General features: G+C 28.5%; 1 protein-coding gene across 3 annotated transcripts in view; it reads left to right on the top strand.

Moving 5' to 3' along the window:
- The window catches only part of LOC107454584 (homeobox protein PKNOX1), a 31,967-nt gene extending 15,020 nt beyond the window's left edge, over positions 1 to 16,947 (top strand). For all 3 annotated transcript variants that reach the window (XM_016071824.4, XM_016071825.5, XM_043040135.3), the window contains exons 6-10: positions 2,796 to 2,895; positions 7,040 to 7,170; positions 9,545 to 9,621; positions 9,702 to 9,934; positions 16,273 to 16,947. In XM_016071824.4, the coding sequence (XP_015927310.1) occupies positions 2,796 to 2,895; positions 7,040 to 7,170; positions 9,545 to 9,621; positions 9,702 to 9,934; positions 16,273 to 16,481 (750 nt within the window). In that variant the 3' untranslated portion in view covers positions 16,482 to 16,947. The remainder of the gene's footprint in view (positions 1 to 2,795; positions 2,896 to 7,039; positions 7,171 to 9,544; positions 9,622 to 9,701; positions 9,935 to 16,272) is intronic.
- Positions 16,948 to 17,185: the final 238 nt, after the last annotated feature.

Here is a 17,185-nt window from a genome sequence, read left to right as displayed (position 1 = left end):
TGTTTTTTTTTAATTATATGGCAGTATTAAGTGTAAATAAATAATTTTGCTTTGCAATAATTTTTTTTAAAAATAACTTTTAAAAGGAAAAGTGTATTGTCCTAACAAATTTAGTGAGTTGACAACTGTAATTAAATATCTTCCCTTATCAACTAGGCTGATATATTAAATGCAATTAGTGCATGCATCTCATTGTGCTTGATGCTGATTGTCAAGTTTGTAATCATTTAAGGAATCGCTTTAACCATAATTCATAATGGTATATTAACGTAATTTGCTCTAAAAATAATAATTGTAAAACTATTGATAAGTTAAGTTACTTTTAGATAAGTTTTAGTCTTTTAGGTTTAAACTCTTTAATTTAAAAAATAATCAAAATCAAAAATGTAATAATAGCAGAGTGGAAAATGCCTTTAAATTAGAATTAACATTACAGGTAAATACCTTTAATTTAGAAAAATAATTGAAAGGAAAACAACACTTTTTGACTCATATTAATTTTATGCTGATGTTTACCAAAAAGAAATATGGAAATTGATTAGAATTGGAGATTTTTTTTTATGTAGTTAGAATCAATATGAAGAATCAAAACATTTGGATTTTTGATCCAACATCTTTATAGTTTAATTTATAATGCTAGTCAAATAACAAATTTTGATTGTTCAAGCTTAATGTCCACCCAATCCACTAATTATATACATGGTTCAAGCATGTAGCTTTACTCTATTATATTTATTGTTTCTCACTTTTGGGAATTCTGTCATTTTATGAAAGAAGAAGAATTCAAATAACAATTTTACATTATCAAATTTTTATTCTAATGAATTCATGGGCCAAATGCTTATTTATTACTTTCAGGAAATTTTGTTGGGGGGAATTTAGTTGCTCACAATTATTGTTTCCCCTCTTTCACCTCAAATAAAAAGGATCCCACCAAATCAAGATTAATATTTTAAATTGAGGGATCAGCCACTGAATTAGTTTCACACAAAAATGTTCATCTTATTCAGTGTGTTATGGTTTTGAGTAAAACTTACTAACTACATTAACTATTGACATATAAACTACTTTAAAATTTTTTGAGTAATGCTTAGTTAATGTTCCATAGTTTTATTTAATTAAAATAACAAATTGATTCTGTTTTTTTTAATGCAACAGTATTATAAAAATTTTCTATATATTTATCTCATGCTATTATGAGTTGTTAAATGTTCCATTAATAAAATTATACTGGAAACTGTTAAAACTGGATCTTTATTGAAGTATTCGTATACTGGAACTGTATTAGAGTATTAATTTTTTATTGATTTGCGATCAAAGTCACTTTTATTATTCTTAAGTAGTTTTATTAATTTGTTCCTTACACTTTCTAAAAGTACTCATAATTGTAAACTCTTCCAAAAATATCCTGGTTTTGTCTTGATTTTTTTCTTTGGCTCACTAGAAGGCCTGTTTTCTAACAAAAAATAATTGTCAAAATAAAATTGTATTTTTTTTTCTGTAATAGGTGTTATTCTAAATCATAATTTGTTAGGGGGATACATTACCATACATTGACATTATTTCATGGATTTTCTCTTTTAAAGAAGAATGCAACATTTTTAGTCAAGCTATTCAAGAACTCCCCCTCCTAAATTTTGTTATTAATATTATGAATACACATACATGGCAAGAAACATTTTAGCAGCAAAATTTTAGCCATCATTGTTTTGCTTTTATGGTAATTAAGGGTATTGACTAATGAAATGACCATTTGTAATTAATGTGCAATGTCTAATAAGATTACTATGCAATCTTATGTGGTTTGCTTTGCGAAACAAGCTCACTTTGCTTGTTACTAAGTTAAACCCATTTAAAATGTTTTCTAGTGTAAAATCGTAAAAATTTAAATCATTGAAAACTTAATAACGAATTCCTCCTAGAAAAATTTAAATTTTTAGTCAATAATAAGTTACAGTAAAAATTTTAAATTGAAATGAATCATCTGCTATAGAAAAACATCCACCATGGCCACGTTCAATGTATTTCCCGGAACAATTGTTTTACTTTGCCCAGAAGCAAACAGCATACAAACTATATATTTTGGTTATGGAACCGATGTCATGTACTTCAACATCAATGGTTAAATCATGTATGATAGCACGTCTTCACATTTATTCAATGTTTCATTCTTCAGAACTGTCATCAATCTTTCTTCTACTCTTCAAGCACGCTTTTTTTAAAAAATTATATTGAAAAAGTGTAACAACATTACTAATCCTCATTTTTCAATGAATAAAAATAACAATGAATTAAATTATTATTGAACCTGCTTAAGTTTATTTGAAACATAATACAGAACACTTCGTTTGTAAAAATGAACTATTTGCTTTTAACCTTTTAATTCTTCCTAAGTTATAACTCAGTTTGTTTCAGCTTTTTGTTGTCCACAGGAGAAAATAATTTTCATTCAGAATTTTGTAAACAGGTACAGTTATGTTTTCGTGCTTATAATAGCCCACACACTTGATATTTGAATTCTATATTGCTAACCCAAAAAGGAAGTGAGAACTTTCTTTGCCGCAATGTCGCACAAAGTGAAATATTTATACGTATTACTAATTCCAATAAATATTCTAAAACTATTAAATTTCAAGAAACTGAAGCAAGTCATATTGATACAGTAGTGTTTCATAGTAGTTTGCATTTCATTTGTCATTAACTTTCCTATTATTTCCTTTTCTTTGCTTTTCTTTTTTGTTGAAAGTGGGATGTACATTTTTTTAAAAAAAAAACACTTAATTTTTATTATGTAGGTTAGTCCGAACTCAAATGCTCACATAGTTCATGGAAGTACTCCATTATCTCAAATTGGTGCCTCTTCAATACCTCATGACAATAGAATGCCACCAATCGGTAAGATTTTAATTTGTTATTTGAAGTTAAAATTATTATTGTGACAATAACTTTTTTATATTTACAGTTATTAAATTTTTTTTATTGTAAAATAAAAATAAATTAAGTTCAAATTAATAATATGAGGGTCATTTCTAAAGTAAGATCTGATTATGCAAAGTGTCCATGCATCCTGTTCTAGGTCAGTAACTTTTGGCAAGTCTCTCACTACACCGCCATTACATTTCATGTATCTGCAGGTATTGATTATACTGCTTCGTTTGTCACCATGTCAATCAGTAATCCTGCTGACTGTGAAGTGCGTCCAGTTGTTAGGTTTTTAAATTCAAAAAAAAGTTTGTTTGACTGAAATTCATCAGCAGTTTGTTAAAGTTTATGGTGAAGGTGTAATGAATGATGGAAATGTGTGTAAATTGTGTAGGCTTTTAAATGAAGGAAGAACAAGTGTTTGAGGCGTGTTGAGGAAGAACAATCTTGGTAGCCTACTGTTATAAATGAAGTACAGTAGGGAACCGATTATCCGGAACGATCGGGACCATCGCTATTCCGGATAACTGATTTTTCCGGTTTTCTGAATCGCTACAAAAAACCGTTTTTTTTATTGTTAAACCCAACTAAAAAAAAAAAAAAATTGGAAATAATCTTAAAAAGAAGAAAAAACGATGAAATAATACACTAATGATTATTTCCAAAACGATGGTAAGGTAAACATCTTTCAAAAAAGAAAGAAAAATCCTAAAGTCTTTTGAGGAAAAAATTTTTTTTTTCAAAAATGGCGGGAAAATTTATCGAATTTCGTTCCGGTCTTTTGGTTTTCCGGTTTTCTGATTTCCGGATAACGGGTTCTGTACTGTACTAGATCATCCGCCATCCAGCACAATTCAGGGTTCCCACGGTCCTTAAAAGTTCTTAAAAACTGCTTAACTTTTATTTTGGGAAATAAGGGCCCTTAAAAGTACTTAATTTTGGTGCAAGGTTTTTAAAAGTCCTTAATTTTTCAGTATCACTATAGTTGATAGGAAAATTTTTTTAAACAAAAAAATCTTTCACCTAGAATTAGACCGTACATCGAGGGCAAAGCTTCATAGAGAGACAGGAAGGGATGTATGTGAGAGAGCTATAGGCTAGGGAAAGCCTTTCATTATAATGCCTTTTCATTAATAATATTCTGCCTTTCGCCTAGACTGATACTCTATGAGGAAAATGAAGCATTCTAAAAGAAAAGAATAGAGTGTGGACAAGGGAAATGCTGCACATGGAAGAGATAGTGCTTTTTTGGGGGGGGGGGGGCAGTTCTAAGGTACCTATGTAGAAGACTCACACTGACTTTCAAAATCAACAGAATTCAAGAAATTCAGTTCTACTGGTAACATATCTGCTTATAGGAATGAAGTAAAACCCTAAGAAAAAAGTAGCAAATTTTTTTTGAAATTATAATCCATAATGAAAACTATTTCTAAAAATCTTGAAGAATTAAATAAATTTGTATAATATTTCAGTGTGTAATAAGTAACTGTAAATTTATAGAAAGAAGTTACATGATAAAATTCCAAGTTTTTTCAAAAATATTTCAAACTTTTCTCCCTGAGTACTAAATAAGAATGCATGATTTGCTTCTAACAAGAAAGTTAAATATTTGGTAACTATTTATAACTTGTTTTGTTGCAATGTAAATTTTTTTTAAAGTTTTAGATTGTTACACTATTATTTTTATTATTTATTATTTTTATTATTAAGATAAGCTGATTGTTACATAAAAATTTAAATCTACTCAATTAAAAGATCCCAAACTTTTTGTTATTAATATCTATTAGAATAAGATTCAAACTTAAATTTTGATAATAATTTTATTCAGTTAGCATTGCAACATAATATACTTTTTTTTCTTCTTCTTTTTTTAAAATTTCTATTTAACTTTTGGTTGCTTTAAAATTAGTTCATGTTTTTCGCCAGATTGTTTAGTAATATTATGTAAAGTTAATTAAGTAAATATAACACATTTGCTATTTAGTAATTATTTCAAAATGGTTAAGTTACAATAAGGTTTTCATAAAATTTTCGATATGTTACATATGTTTTTCATGAAATTTGTTCAATATTTTTTTACAAAATGTTACCTAATAATTTTATATTAGAGGATTACTTTATAATAAAAGCATACCACTTTCAGTTTTGAACTGTTAATTTGTGATAAAAATAAAATAACAAATCATGATAATAGTAGAGAATAATTTTAAGAATGATAAAAAAAATATTAAAAAGTAAATATCTATAAATGATGAAAAAATAAATAATTTATCTGTATTTGTTAATTAAGGAACCTTATCAATTTTCTGGCCATAGGGATGCATTGATACCTTTTAAAAATCGTTTTAGACCTTTTTATTTATATGTTTCACTGAGAACTAATAAAAAAAATATTGGTTTGAAAGTTATAAATCTTCTCAAACATAATTCTATTTTTATCCCATAAAAATTTTTCAGAAAAATATTTATTGCAATGAATTTAAAAAAAAAATTAAGTTAAGTCTAATGAAAAAAAAATTGAATGATTTAAGGTGCTTTAATAGTAGTATGGCTTATTTTTACTTGAAATGGGACTTAATTTAACATGACAGAGTTAAGAAAACTACTCTCACGCATAAATCTAATTCAACTTTTTATATTAATTCTTTTAATATATACCCTTATAAATGAAATATTGTGTTAATGGAAAAGAAAGATTTTGGCGTAGCTGAATCTTTAGCAAGATTGGCCCACAACTGAGTATGGGATGCATGTCTAGCAGCAAAGTATAAAAACTTTTGATAATATTTTCAATGTTTTTCCCAAATTTCTTTATTTACACTTTTTTTTAAAAATATATGAAAAAGTATTTTAAATATATGAATTTTTAAATATGTGATATGTATTTTAAATATATGAATTTTTTTTTAATATATGAATTTTTTTTTAAATATATGAGAAATTTTTACAAATCTTAATATCTGCACTTAATTTCACAGTTCAATTTCAATGAAATCATTAAAAATGGCTTACGGATTAGTTTCACAAATGTCGTTGGCTCTTAACAATCTGAAAATAGTTTTAAAAAAACTCGACCCGAGTTTGCAAACATTGCCTGGTCCTACTTTGACAAGCCCTGTTAATAAATACAATTATATCAGTACTTACATTATAATAAAATTGTTTTGAATTTTTTTTAAATTTATTGATTTTCTTTTTTAAAAAAGTAAATAATTGGTCGAGCCGCTGGTATATGTATATTTGATAATAAACAATCATACTATTTTTAAGGTCCTTAAATTTTGAAAAAAGTGCTTAACTTTTTTAAAATAAGCCCTTAAAAGTCCTTATTTAAAAAGTGCTCAACTTTTTTTAAATAAGCCCTTAAAAGTCCTTAATTTTTGCTTTGTTAAAAGAGTGAGAACCCTGTAATTAGACTTTCATCTGTTTACAAAAGTTAAAAAATTTCTTGGTGGAACGTGCTTGGTAAATGATGACATGCTTAAAAAAACTGTTACTAACTGGTGTAAGGGTCAAGTGGTAGAGTTCTTTGATGATGGGATCCAAAAGTTTGTGCCACGACTCGATAAATGTTTCATGTGTTAATGGTGACTGTGTTGAAACTGAATAAATGTCAATACTTCAGTTTGTGATACAATCTACATTCATAAATAAAATTTCTCTTAGTCCATTATAAAATGGTTCGTATTTAAAAAATGACCCTCGTAATAATAAAATTAAGATAGTTTTTATTTTATTTACCATTGCTAACCAATGCAGTGGGATTATTCTACAAATTGGCTTCAAATTCTTGAATTCTCTAAAAGAGTCCTCCATACTGATCTATTGTAACCATTCCTTCTCTTAAGTATTTGAAAATCCCTATCTCAACAATTACTGTATCTCAATTAAGATTGCATCTTGCTCAAGCAATCAATTATGGTTGCCTTAGTGTAGAAATTAGTTTAAATTCAGGCTTGAAACTGTCTACAGATCTAAAGTATTAAGCACTGTGGTTGTATTTTTCTTCATTTAATTTTTTTGAATTTCATAAGGAAAAAATAGAGTATTTTATATTAACCCAAATTTATAATGTGCCTATTTGTTTCCTCCTATAATTTAAATTTTTGCCTTACAGCGCCAAGACCTCTAATACCTAGTGGTGATGATGACGACGACGATATAATGAGTAAAAAGAAGCAAAAGAGAGGTGTGTTACCTAAGCACGCCACAAGTATTATGAGGAGTTGGCTTTTCCAACACATTGTGGTTGGTATTAGTTTTTGCAATAAATCCTTTATATTCCTAACTATGTCAATTTTTAATTGATATTAAAGTGTTTATGCAACTCACATAGAATGGCAGACTAGCTAAAATGCTTCTTTTTAGGGACCAGCCAACATATAGTAAAATAAATATTTCAAAATAGCCCATATTTATAAAATATTGTAAGTTTCCCATTGTGCTATTCAATTTTCAAATTCATTTTGATCTTTTTTGTTTACTGGTAATTTGCCATGGCCAACCCCAAACACTAATAACATTTTATATTATGAATATTTTTTTTAAATGATGGAAAGTTTTATTAAATATTTAAATTTCTTCTTTTATGGCGCTATAGCTCACTGTGGTCTTTTAGCTTGCTGAACAATGTTGCTCCAAACTCACCTGTTCTTAAAATATTGAAATATATACTGAAAAAACTGTGGTGTAATACCTATCCAAATTTATATATATTTTGGATAGGTATTATAGCCCATGTGGATTTTGGGTTGGTATTATGTAGCTATAGGCTGTTATGTTTGGCTTTAGCTAGCCAAACAATATTGATGAATGAACAATGATAAGTAAAAATATGCTTACTTTTCAAACTGATAATAATAAAAAATAAGGAAAATTTTTTTTTCATAACTTTAGAGGTGTTAAGATCATGCAATTTTTCATATTTATCATTAAATTTTAAAGGTTTGAAAAGGTTTAAGGTTGAACCAACAATAAACTAGGAATGAAAATAAGTATTTTTGAACACCTTTTGCCAGAAAGTATTGCAATAAGCTTGTAACTTGCATCAATGACTTTGATTGTTATTTGCAATGATGCATATAACTTCAAAAATTTAATCTAAATATTTATGAAATATATATCTATATAAATATTCTCTCTCTTGTCTTCTTTTTAATATTGCACATGAGAGAGTTATTCGTGATTCAAACATCAATACATTTTCACATTTTTACTAGATCAGTACAACTACTTGCATATGTTGATGATGTAAATATAATTGCTCGTTCCCTTCCTGCCCTGAAAGAGGCATTTTTTGCCCTTCAGGTGGCTGCAAGGCAAATGGGCTTAGTTATAAATGTAGAGAAAACAAAATATATGTTATTCTCAAGAAACAGAGTCCCAGACCCCTATCTTGAAATAAATTCTTATATATTTGAAACAGTGAGGAGTTTTACTTATTTAGGATCAATTATCACCATTGACAACAGAATTACTTCTGAAATAAAAAACCAACTCTATCTGGCGAATAGGGCTATCTATGGGCTGAGAAGATTTATTAAATCTAGGTTTCTTTCTAGAAAAACAAAGCTCTTAATCTATAAAACTCTTGTCCGGCCAGTCTTGACATGCGTTTCTGAAGCTTGGACAATGACAAAGCTGGAGGGAAATTGTATCGCAATATTTGAGAGAAAGATTTTGCGGAGTATACTTGGTGGTGTAAATGAAAACAATAACTGGAGAAGGAGTTTTAACTTTGAACTGTACAAGAATTATAAACAACCTGATATAATTAAGTACATAAAAATAAATAGAATGAATTGGATCGCCCACGTGATTGGAATGAGTGATAACTACACAATAAAAAAGATACTGCTTTTTAGAAAGCGGAAAAAGAAAGCGGGGAAGGCCGCGGATGAGATGGGGTGACTCAGTGGAGTTTGATTTTCTCGCAATTAATGAAAAAAAATATTGGGCCAAAAATAAGGAAATTTTTACATTGAAATTTTTTGGGATGTCTGACAATGGATCTGTTATTGTAAAGGTTTTAAATTCTATTCCAATGATGGCTTAAAACCCACCCAGCATCAGATCCATGGGTGACATCTTGTCTGCGTCCTTAAGGCAAACATTGCCTCCAAATTGTTGAAATTTAATTGTCATGACACTCTTATTTGAGAATTGGCTATTTGAATTATTTATTTTTCTGGAAATGAAATAACAGTCCTTTCTTAAAAAATGGATGAAAAATAAATTTAGCTCTTTTGATGTTTAGTTTCTATAGAATTGATTTATTTTCCAATTGAGCTAATTGCCATGTTTCAAAAACTTTTGCCATTTGTGTCATAGTCTCCACCAAAGAAGAAATAAAAGCAACAAAGACTTTTTGTTTCTCCAGTAATCTTTCAAACGTTCTGTATTATTAAACAATATAAATAAGCTGTTTGGTCTTTTCTATTAAATTAATTATCAACTTTAAAATATTATTTTTTCTTTAAATTTTTTTCTCTATTATTTTTTCTTTAAATTTTTTTCTCTAATTCTAGTCAAACACATTTATTAAAATATTCCAATTTTACAGAAACATTTAAAGTAATGATTTTGGATTTTCATTAATTTATTTCTTTTCTCTTACTATTAGCACCCATATCCAACAGAGGATGAAAAGAAACAAATTGCTCATCAGACCAACTTAACGCTTCTGCAAGTTAATAACTGGTGAGATATCTAGTTTGTTCTAGGTATCATTCATTAGATTTAGATGTATATTAGATGTATTAATTCACTATTCTTTGTAGGTTTATTAATGCAAGACGCAGGATTCTACAGCCCATGTTAGATGCCTCCAACCCAGAAAGCAACCACAAGTCTAAGAAATCAAAAACACAATCTAATCGACCTGTTCAGAGATTTTGGCCAGAAAACATTGCCTCTATTCAGCCTCAAGTTCAAAATCCTGACTCTGAAGGAAGTCCTTCTGATGAGAACAATCAACTTACTAATCCAGGTGATCCTCAAGCAAGTACTTCAGGTAAAAAAAATATTTTATATTCAGCACCATTTTATACTATATGGATGGATGACAATGTAAAAATAAGCACAGATAGTGCTAGTCGTCATAAGACTTCTGCATTACAACTTCTGATTGATTTTTACACCTAATTTTGGAAAAGTGGGCCATTCAATATTATTATACTTGTAGTGTTCATAATATGTGTTCATTCTATTTAACTTTTAAAGAAACAAATAACAAATGATTTGTGGAGACCACCCAAGCATGCTTTGATGCTACCCAAAAAATAACAGCCGCCAATATGTTACACAATTATAGCCAAATAAGGAATAACCCTCAAAATGTGGCAAACCTTATACTTTATTTATTTTGTGATATTAATTTTCTTAAATTTGTTTTCTGCTCATGATCTGTTAGAATTTATAAATTACAGAAAACTCTTATGAATGATAAAATTACAAATGATCAAACTTATGAATGAAAATTAAAATTTTTAGAATTTCAAAAAATGAAATGATTGTTGTCTTGTTAAATTAAACTTAAATAAGAATTATTCCAAAGAAATCTGATTTTTTTCTAAAATGTCATTTAGGCATTTTATTCACTCACACTATTCTTTTTAATGCTGTTGTTTATTTAAAAAAAATTCAAATCAGCTTAATTAAATTTAAAAATTTATAACCGAAATTCTAGATATTTGTCATAGACATTCTCATTTTCTCTGGAGAGTTTGTTTAAATGTGAAAAACAAGGTAAATCGTAGATGATGTACATCATGGCTCTTCATGCATTGTAAATAAACTCTCTAGTTAAAACCTTTGATAATTTGGTTGCTTCACCATGTTATCCGAAGTTTAACTTATTAGTTCTCAAATTTAAAAAAGTGTGATTTTAAATTTTTTTAATTTTCTTCTAATGAATTAAATTTCTGTAATCTTTGAATATTTCGCTGTTAAAATTAGCTGTTGTGTTTATGAAATTTCTTGCAACTGTTGACTTTCTTTTTGATTTGTCACATTGAATAAATCAAAAAGCTCTTAACCTTTCCAGATCTGTAATCATATGCTCAAGTTTGTTTCTTCTAATTGTCATTCCGTTCTACTTTTGAAACTACAGGTCTTTCAAACTACCACGCTTTTTGAAAAATATTTTATAGAGTGGTAGACAATTGAAATCTAAAGCTTCCAGAATTTTTGGTAATTTTGAGAATATTTAAATTTTTACCATGACAGAGTTAGAGCGAAGTTGTGTTCCAAATAAACTTTTGACTCATTTACATGTAGTGGTGTGGAAAATAATTTTAAATGAAATTTACAAAACAAAAATTATCTATTAAACATAAACTTAACCACCACTAAACGAACGAAAGCATTGAAAGTTGTCCGCCCTGATAATCCAGGACATTTGAATTACTGAATCTTTTTTTTTTTTTTTTACAAAAAGTGTTTCTATTTAAACCAATATAAATATCTCATTTATATTTATGTAGGGATGAGATTCTTTTTATAAATAACTCTGATTCTCTAAAAGTTTCAGTTTTTTATAAATATTCTGCTTTTTCTGAAAATTCAGCTGTTGAAGTAAAATAATTATATTTCTTTCCGATTTTTAGAGATAAACAGATAATTCACACTACATAGCTGTCAACCCTTCCACATTTTTAATAACTTTAGCTATTTTCACCACTTCTATGTGCAAAAAATAAGATTTTCCGCATTTTTACCTGCCCACCAGATAGCTCATATTTTCGTAATTCAGACTTCACTGCATTTTAATATCAAACATCAATTTTCTTTTTTACCTGATTTAAAAGTTGTGCATTGGGATTCTTATTTACGAGATTTAAAAAATCTAATACAGTGAAACCTGCCAAGTTGACCACCCTTGTAAGTTGGACACCTGCATAAGTTGACCTCAATTATCAAGAACGGAATTTTTCCTGTATAATATAAAGAAGCAAAACCTTTGTAACTTGACTACCTGTCTATCTTGTATGTTGACCACTGAAATAAGTCAATTTTGTCTAGGAGTATTATGAAATTCTATTCTAAAACCCTCATTAGTTGACCAGAAGAAAAAAAAATTCAGAAAATTTTCTGTCATTTTACAATGTATGTTAAAATTTCACTTGTTTGGTGAAATAGTGTAAAAAGCTAATCTAAACCCTTTTGTGAGTTGACCATTTGGGGAAACTGTAGGGGGTTAGCTTTTGACCATTTCTTTCTTTCAAAACATTAGGCTGATGTAAAGTCTAAACAACAGCGCCAAACAACAATGAGGGAATATTTTTGTAATAAATGGGTTTGTAAGTGTAGTAATAACAGAATAAATTTTGAAGTGTTCAATTAATTTTGTTTTGTTAAAGTTTTCAAATTACGTGTTTTCGTGTTCTGATATTTTAAGAAATTATTTTTATTAAACACTTCACATGCATAACTAACGAAATAATTTTTTTAAAAACGTTAGTTAAATATTAGAGGTATAAGTAACAAATTGAAGTTCATTCAGGTTCAAACACATTTCTTAAGATATTCATTTTGCTATTTGCTAAATAAAATTTTTAAGTCAAGTAAAAATTTTTTTAAATATGTAGCAACATGATGTAGGAAACAAAAGAGTAAACAATGACCCACCCCCTCTATAAGTTGCCCACTTGTCTAACTTGACCACTAAAACAATGCACAAGTGGTCAACTTACCAAGCTTTTTGTATCGCTATTTGCATTTACGCATTTTTAAAATCCTATGTAGCGATTCGTATTCATGTGAGCTTAAAATCCAGTGTAGCAATTCCTTTATGTGGATGTAATATCAAACATCGATTTTCATATTCACACATGATTTAAAAATGAGGCTTTTGATTCATATTCATGCGATTTGGAAATTATGTATCGTGATTCGCATTTACTCGATCTAAAAATTAGGTATCATGATTTGTATTTTCACATTTTTGATCTCCAATATCGGGTTTCATATTCACGCGATTTCGAAATTCAAGATTGCTATTTGTATTCACACGATTTTAAAATCATTTATCGCAATTCTTATAAGAAGTAAGTTTTTTTCTTGAATTAATTGCTATATAGGTGGCAGTTGTTCTATCGACGATTATTGGTATAGATATATAGGCATTACAAGATCAGCAAAACTGGATGAGAATACGTTACTGATATTTTTGCTATAAATCACGTGATAGTATTTTTTAATAAAAAAATGAAATGTTAATATATGTTCTCCGTACTTTAGTGGGCTAAACTAGGCAGTAATAATTGACTCCTTTGTGAATCAAGAAAAATATAATTTCCAGCTTTTTTTTTCAATTTGTAATTTTACTTTTTACTAAATGTTGATTGTCGATGTAATTATTCATATATTAATAAATTAGTACGCAATTTTATATCAACACATAGTTATTTATTATCTTAAATCATCTGGAATTTATTATTAAACGATTGCATGCACATAAGATTTACTCGCGTTGAAATTCAGCTTTTTTGCCTTTTGACCAATCTCATCCCTGATGACACTCTGACTTAATTTTCTTCAGTGATAACCGTCTGAGTTGGTCCCCATAGTTGTTTTAAATTTGTCCTTAAATTTGTCTGTTTCTTGCATTATTTATATATTTTTTGCAGTAGTGAAAATTATTTCTTTTTTCTTTTTAAAGTTTAGTTTTCTTTACTTAAATCTTCTAGTGCCCTATTTTTTCGCGATGGAAAATTATAATTTACCATCATAACTTTTTTTCATGTCTCCTCAATGGTTTTTGGTGTGTAAGCAGAATTGCTGTTCTAAAATCGTTACATACTGTTCAGTTCTTCTGCACCAACTTATCTGGATTTCTGTAAATCCTTGCATATTCCGGAGAATGCTGATGACTTTCCTTTTATTCCAATTTTCTAGATCATTAGAAATCTACTTCTGTATTTGCATTTTTTTCCCAGTACTTATGTTGTCCATCCTCCTTCAAAATTTTTTTTCTTTTATTTCCCATTTGGTAGTATTTCTGACACTTGCATTTTCTTTTATTGCCCTCTCCTCATTGGTCAGTTTTTGTTCTCATTAACTTGTTAAAGTTTTATTTTATTGCATTTCTCTTCATTTTGACTCTCTACATCAGAGATGGGCAAACTACGGCCCGCAGGCCAACTGTGGCCCGTCGGAAGGTTTTATCCGGCCCGCGGATAGAATTTTAACTTGCCGATCCAGGGTAAATATAAAAAATATGCATCTATTTTCTTGCCGACTTTTTTAAAGCTATTTATGTTCTTTCTTTTTTTTAACAAAGTACTGATGACCTTTTTTACTTTCTCTATTTTTGTTCTACAAATAAATGGATGGAAATAGCACAGAGAGCTTCAAATGGTAAAATGTTGAAAGCAGAAGTTCCTTATAGAATAGCTGTAGATTGGCGTTTGTCTTTCTCGAGGAGCAAACTTATGGAATCTAATATAGGTGAATTATGCTTCACGTGTGGCAGACTGCGCATTTTAAGCTCCAACGAGAGGACAATCTAGGAATCATCTGATACAGTTGTTTCTACATATGCCAATGTTTGAATTTTACAAATCATTACCAAAAGCTAGTACCCAAAATCTTAATATTTCATGCTCAGGAAATCAGTGCTATGTTTGCTTAATCTTAAATATATATGTGAACAAGAGTTTTCAACTATGAACATTTTAAACAATCATTTTAGAAGTAGACTAACAAACAAGCATTTAGCCTCGTTCCTTAAAGTAAGCACATCTCACTTCGAACCTCATATAAGGAACTTTTAAAAATGAAATTGAAATTTCATTCATCTCACTAAATACTTAAATTAAAACTTAAATATTGTTTTTTTTTTAAAATTTAAATTTGGAAGTTTTTACTTGGCCCACCAAACAAATTTTTTCTTAATTTTTGGCCCTCGACCAAAAAAGTTTGCCCATCCCTGCTCTACATAAATGATGGTGCTTCTCATTGTCCTGAAATTTCTGTTCTTTGTTATTATATTGTTCTTTTGGATGTTGTAAAACTAAAGTATCCCCAGAATAGCAGCTTTGTGTACCAGGAGGTTAAAGCTGCACAATTTTGAGACCAACTCTATGATAATAGCAACGTACTCGGCATTGCTCGTTAGTCGACTTTACTTCCCTGAAAAGCTGGTGCCCATAAATCTAAAACTGGATAGGCTAGAAATCGCTACCCAGAAAATGAACTCCTGTTCTTTAATATGGCAATGCAGTGTCTTAAATATCTGCTTTTACATTTTGTGTTTTGCTTTGAAGTGAATAGTGCAGGTTTTTAAACCATAAGTGATTTGTATGTAATTGTGATTTTTAGAGCTGCATAACATAATAATATTAAAAAAAAATTTAATACATATTTTTTCTTTATAAAATTAGATTGGTATTGAGGAATGTAAAAATTTTCTGTGAAACTGTTATTAGCTAGTAATTAGTTTTTCATTTGATTCGCTTAAGAAAGTAACCCTCTTTGGTTTAATATAGATTCCATGCATATAAGTGAGAGTCTGAATCAGGTTATGACAAATTTAATAGCATGTTTTTATGTTCACTTTAACCCTTTGCTTACGATATATCATGTTGTATCATCACATGTGGTTCATATGTTGTACCAGCCATAAGCAAAGGGTTAATTCTTACATATTATAATCTGTATTACTTCTAACTAAGCTTATAAGTTTATTTCGAATTAAGTGGTGGTGAATAAAATTATCAAAGCAATGTAGTAAAAGATCTATATAATGTAATTTTCCATAAACAATGTTAACTTTACATTCTCTGAAGCAAACCAAATGTAATGAATTTTTAGGATTTTATTTCTAAATTTCTTTAGATAGTTTCAATTTTTTTTCCTGTTGCATATTTTGTGTTTTAAACTATTTGCATTTAAATTTTTTAAAGTATTAATATTGAACTATTTCAGATATGTAATGCTATGTTTTACACGTAATTTTAATGATACGGAGAATATTCTATTTATCACAAAGCCTTTTATTACAAGGTTTCTGTTAGAAAGGTCTTTAAAAGTATTATGACCATAAATAAATTTATAACAAAATGTTTTAGCTACCTTATTTTACCATTTATGATTTTTGAAATCCTGCAATGTTTTATGCAATATAAGTGGAGAAATTAAATTATAGAAATAAACTATACTTTTTCTTAATTTTTTCCCTCTAATTTGTATACGTTTAATTTATATGGGGAATATTTTGTCGTTAATGATGAAACATGAAATTGTATCTGTATCCATATTTTTATATTAATTTTACAGAAATTTCAGGTCTTTCTCTTTTTAATATAAATCGGCTTTGCGTTTGTTTAAACTAATATCTTTGTTTTTCAGGCATGAATATAAACCAGCATATGAATCATTATGCTGGTGGCAGTAGTACGACACCAGACACAGGTCACTCTTCTCCAGACGGCAATATCAGCCAAAATTGCTCTGACGTAGATGCTAATAAAGTTCCCTCAATCGGTAGCTTAGACGATCTTAGTATGAGCTGTAACACAAGTACAGATGAAGAAAACGATGACGACGATAAGCGATAGCTAATCTTTTAAAACTGTTGTTGCGTTGTTATAAAACTTTGCCATCACCATATCTCATTTTCAACTTATAATGGAGTATACTTATTTTAGCATCAAATGCATCAGAAAGTGGCTTTGTTTTGTGATAAAATGTTACTCACTCAAGTTTATTGAGCCTATTTTAAATTAACTTGGAATTAAAATAACCCACACTATTTTATTAGCTTTTTTAAAGGATTAAACATTTACAATTTTAAGTGTGCCGGTTAGTTATTTAAATTGCATAGCTCATTTTATAACAGGAAAAATTACTATGCATATTTTTATTAGCTTTTTTTAGAGTATAAAAAACTCTCAGTTTCAAGTTGCATATTTGGTTAATTGAATAGTTTATCTTATTTTACTTCGGTAGAAATTTTAATAAACATGACAGTAAAACTGCCAATACTATTTTTAAAGATTAAAAATTTACAATTATAGTGAATCATTCAGTTCATTAAACAGTGTTTTATAGTTTTTTTAAGGTCTGATTCCAGGTCTTATTTTGCGGGTTGAACATAAACTTAAAAAAAGTTTAGTGACTAGTCTAGAAATGGGCACATTTTGATTCTTTAAATTTAATACTGTTCCTTTTCCATCACTCTCTTAAGGAAACTATTAGAATATTCGATTTTCAATGAGTAGTTTGTCTAAAGTGATCATTTTAGGTATTTTTTTGCATATAA

Source organism: Parasteatoda tepidariorum, chromosome 8 (genome assembly GCF_982258835.1).
Source record: "Parasteatoda tepidariorum strain Cologne lab strain chromosome 8, Ptep-v5.0, whole genome shotgun sequence".
In the NCBI taxonomy this organism is placed as follows: Eukaryota; Metazoa; Arthropoda; class Arachnida; order Araneae; family Theridiidae; genus Parasteatoda; species Parasteatoda tepidariorum.
Note: the sequence above shows the minus strand (reverse complement) of the source record. Positions and strands in the feature narration are given on the sequence as shown.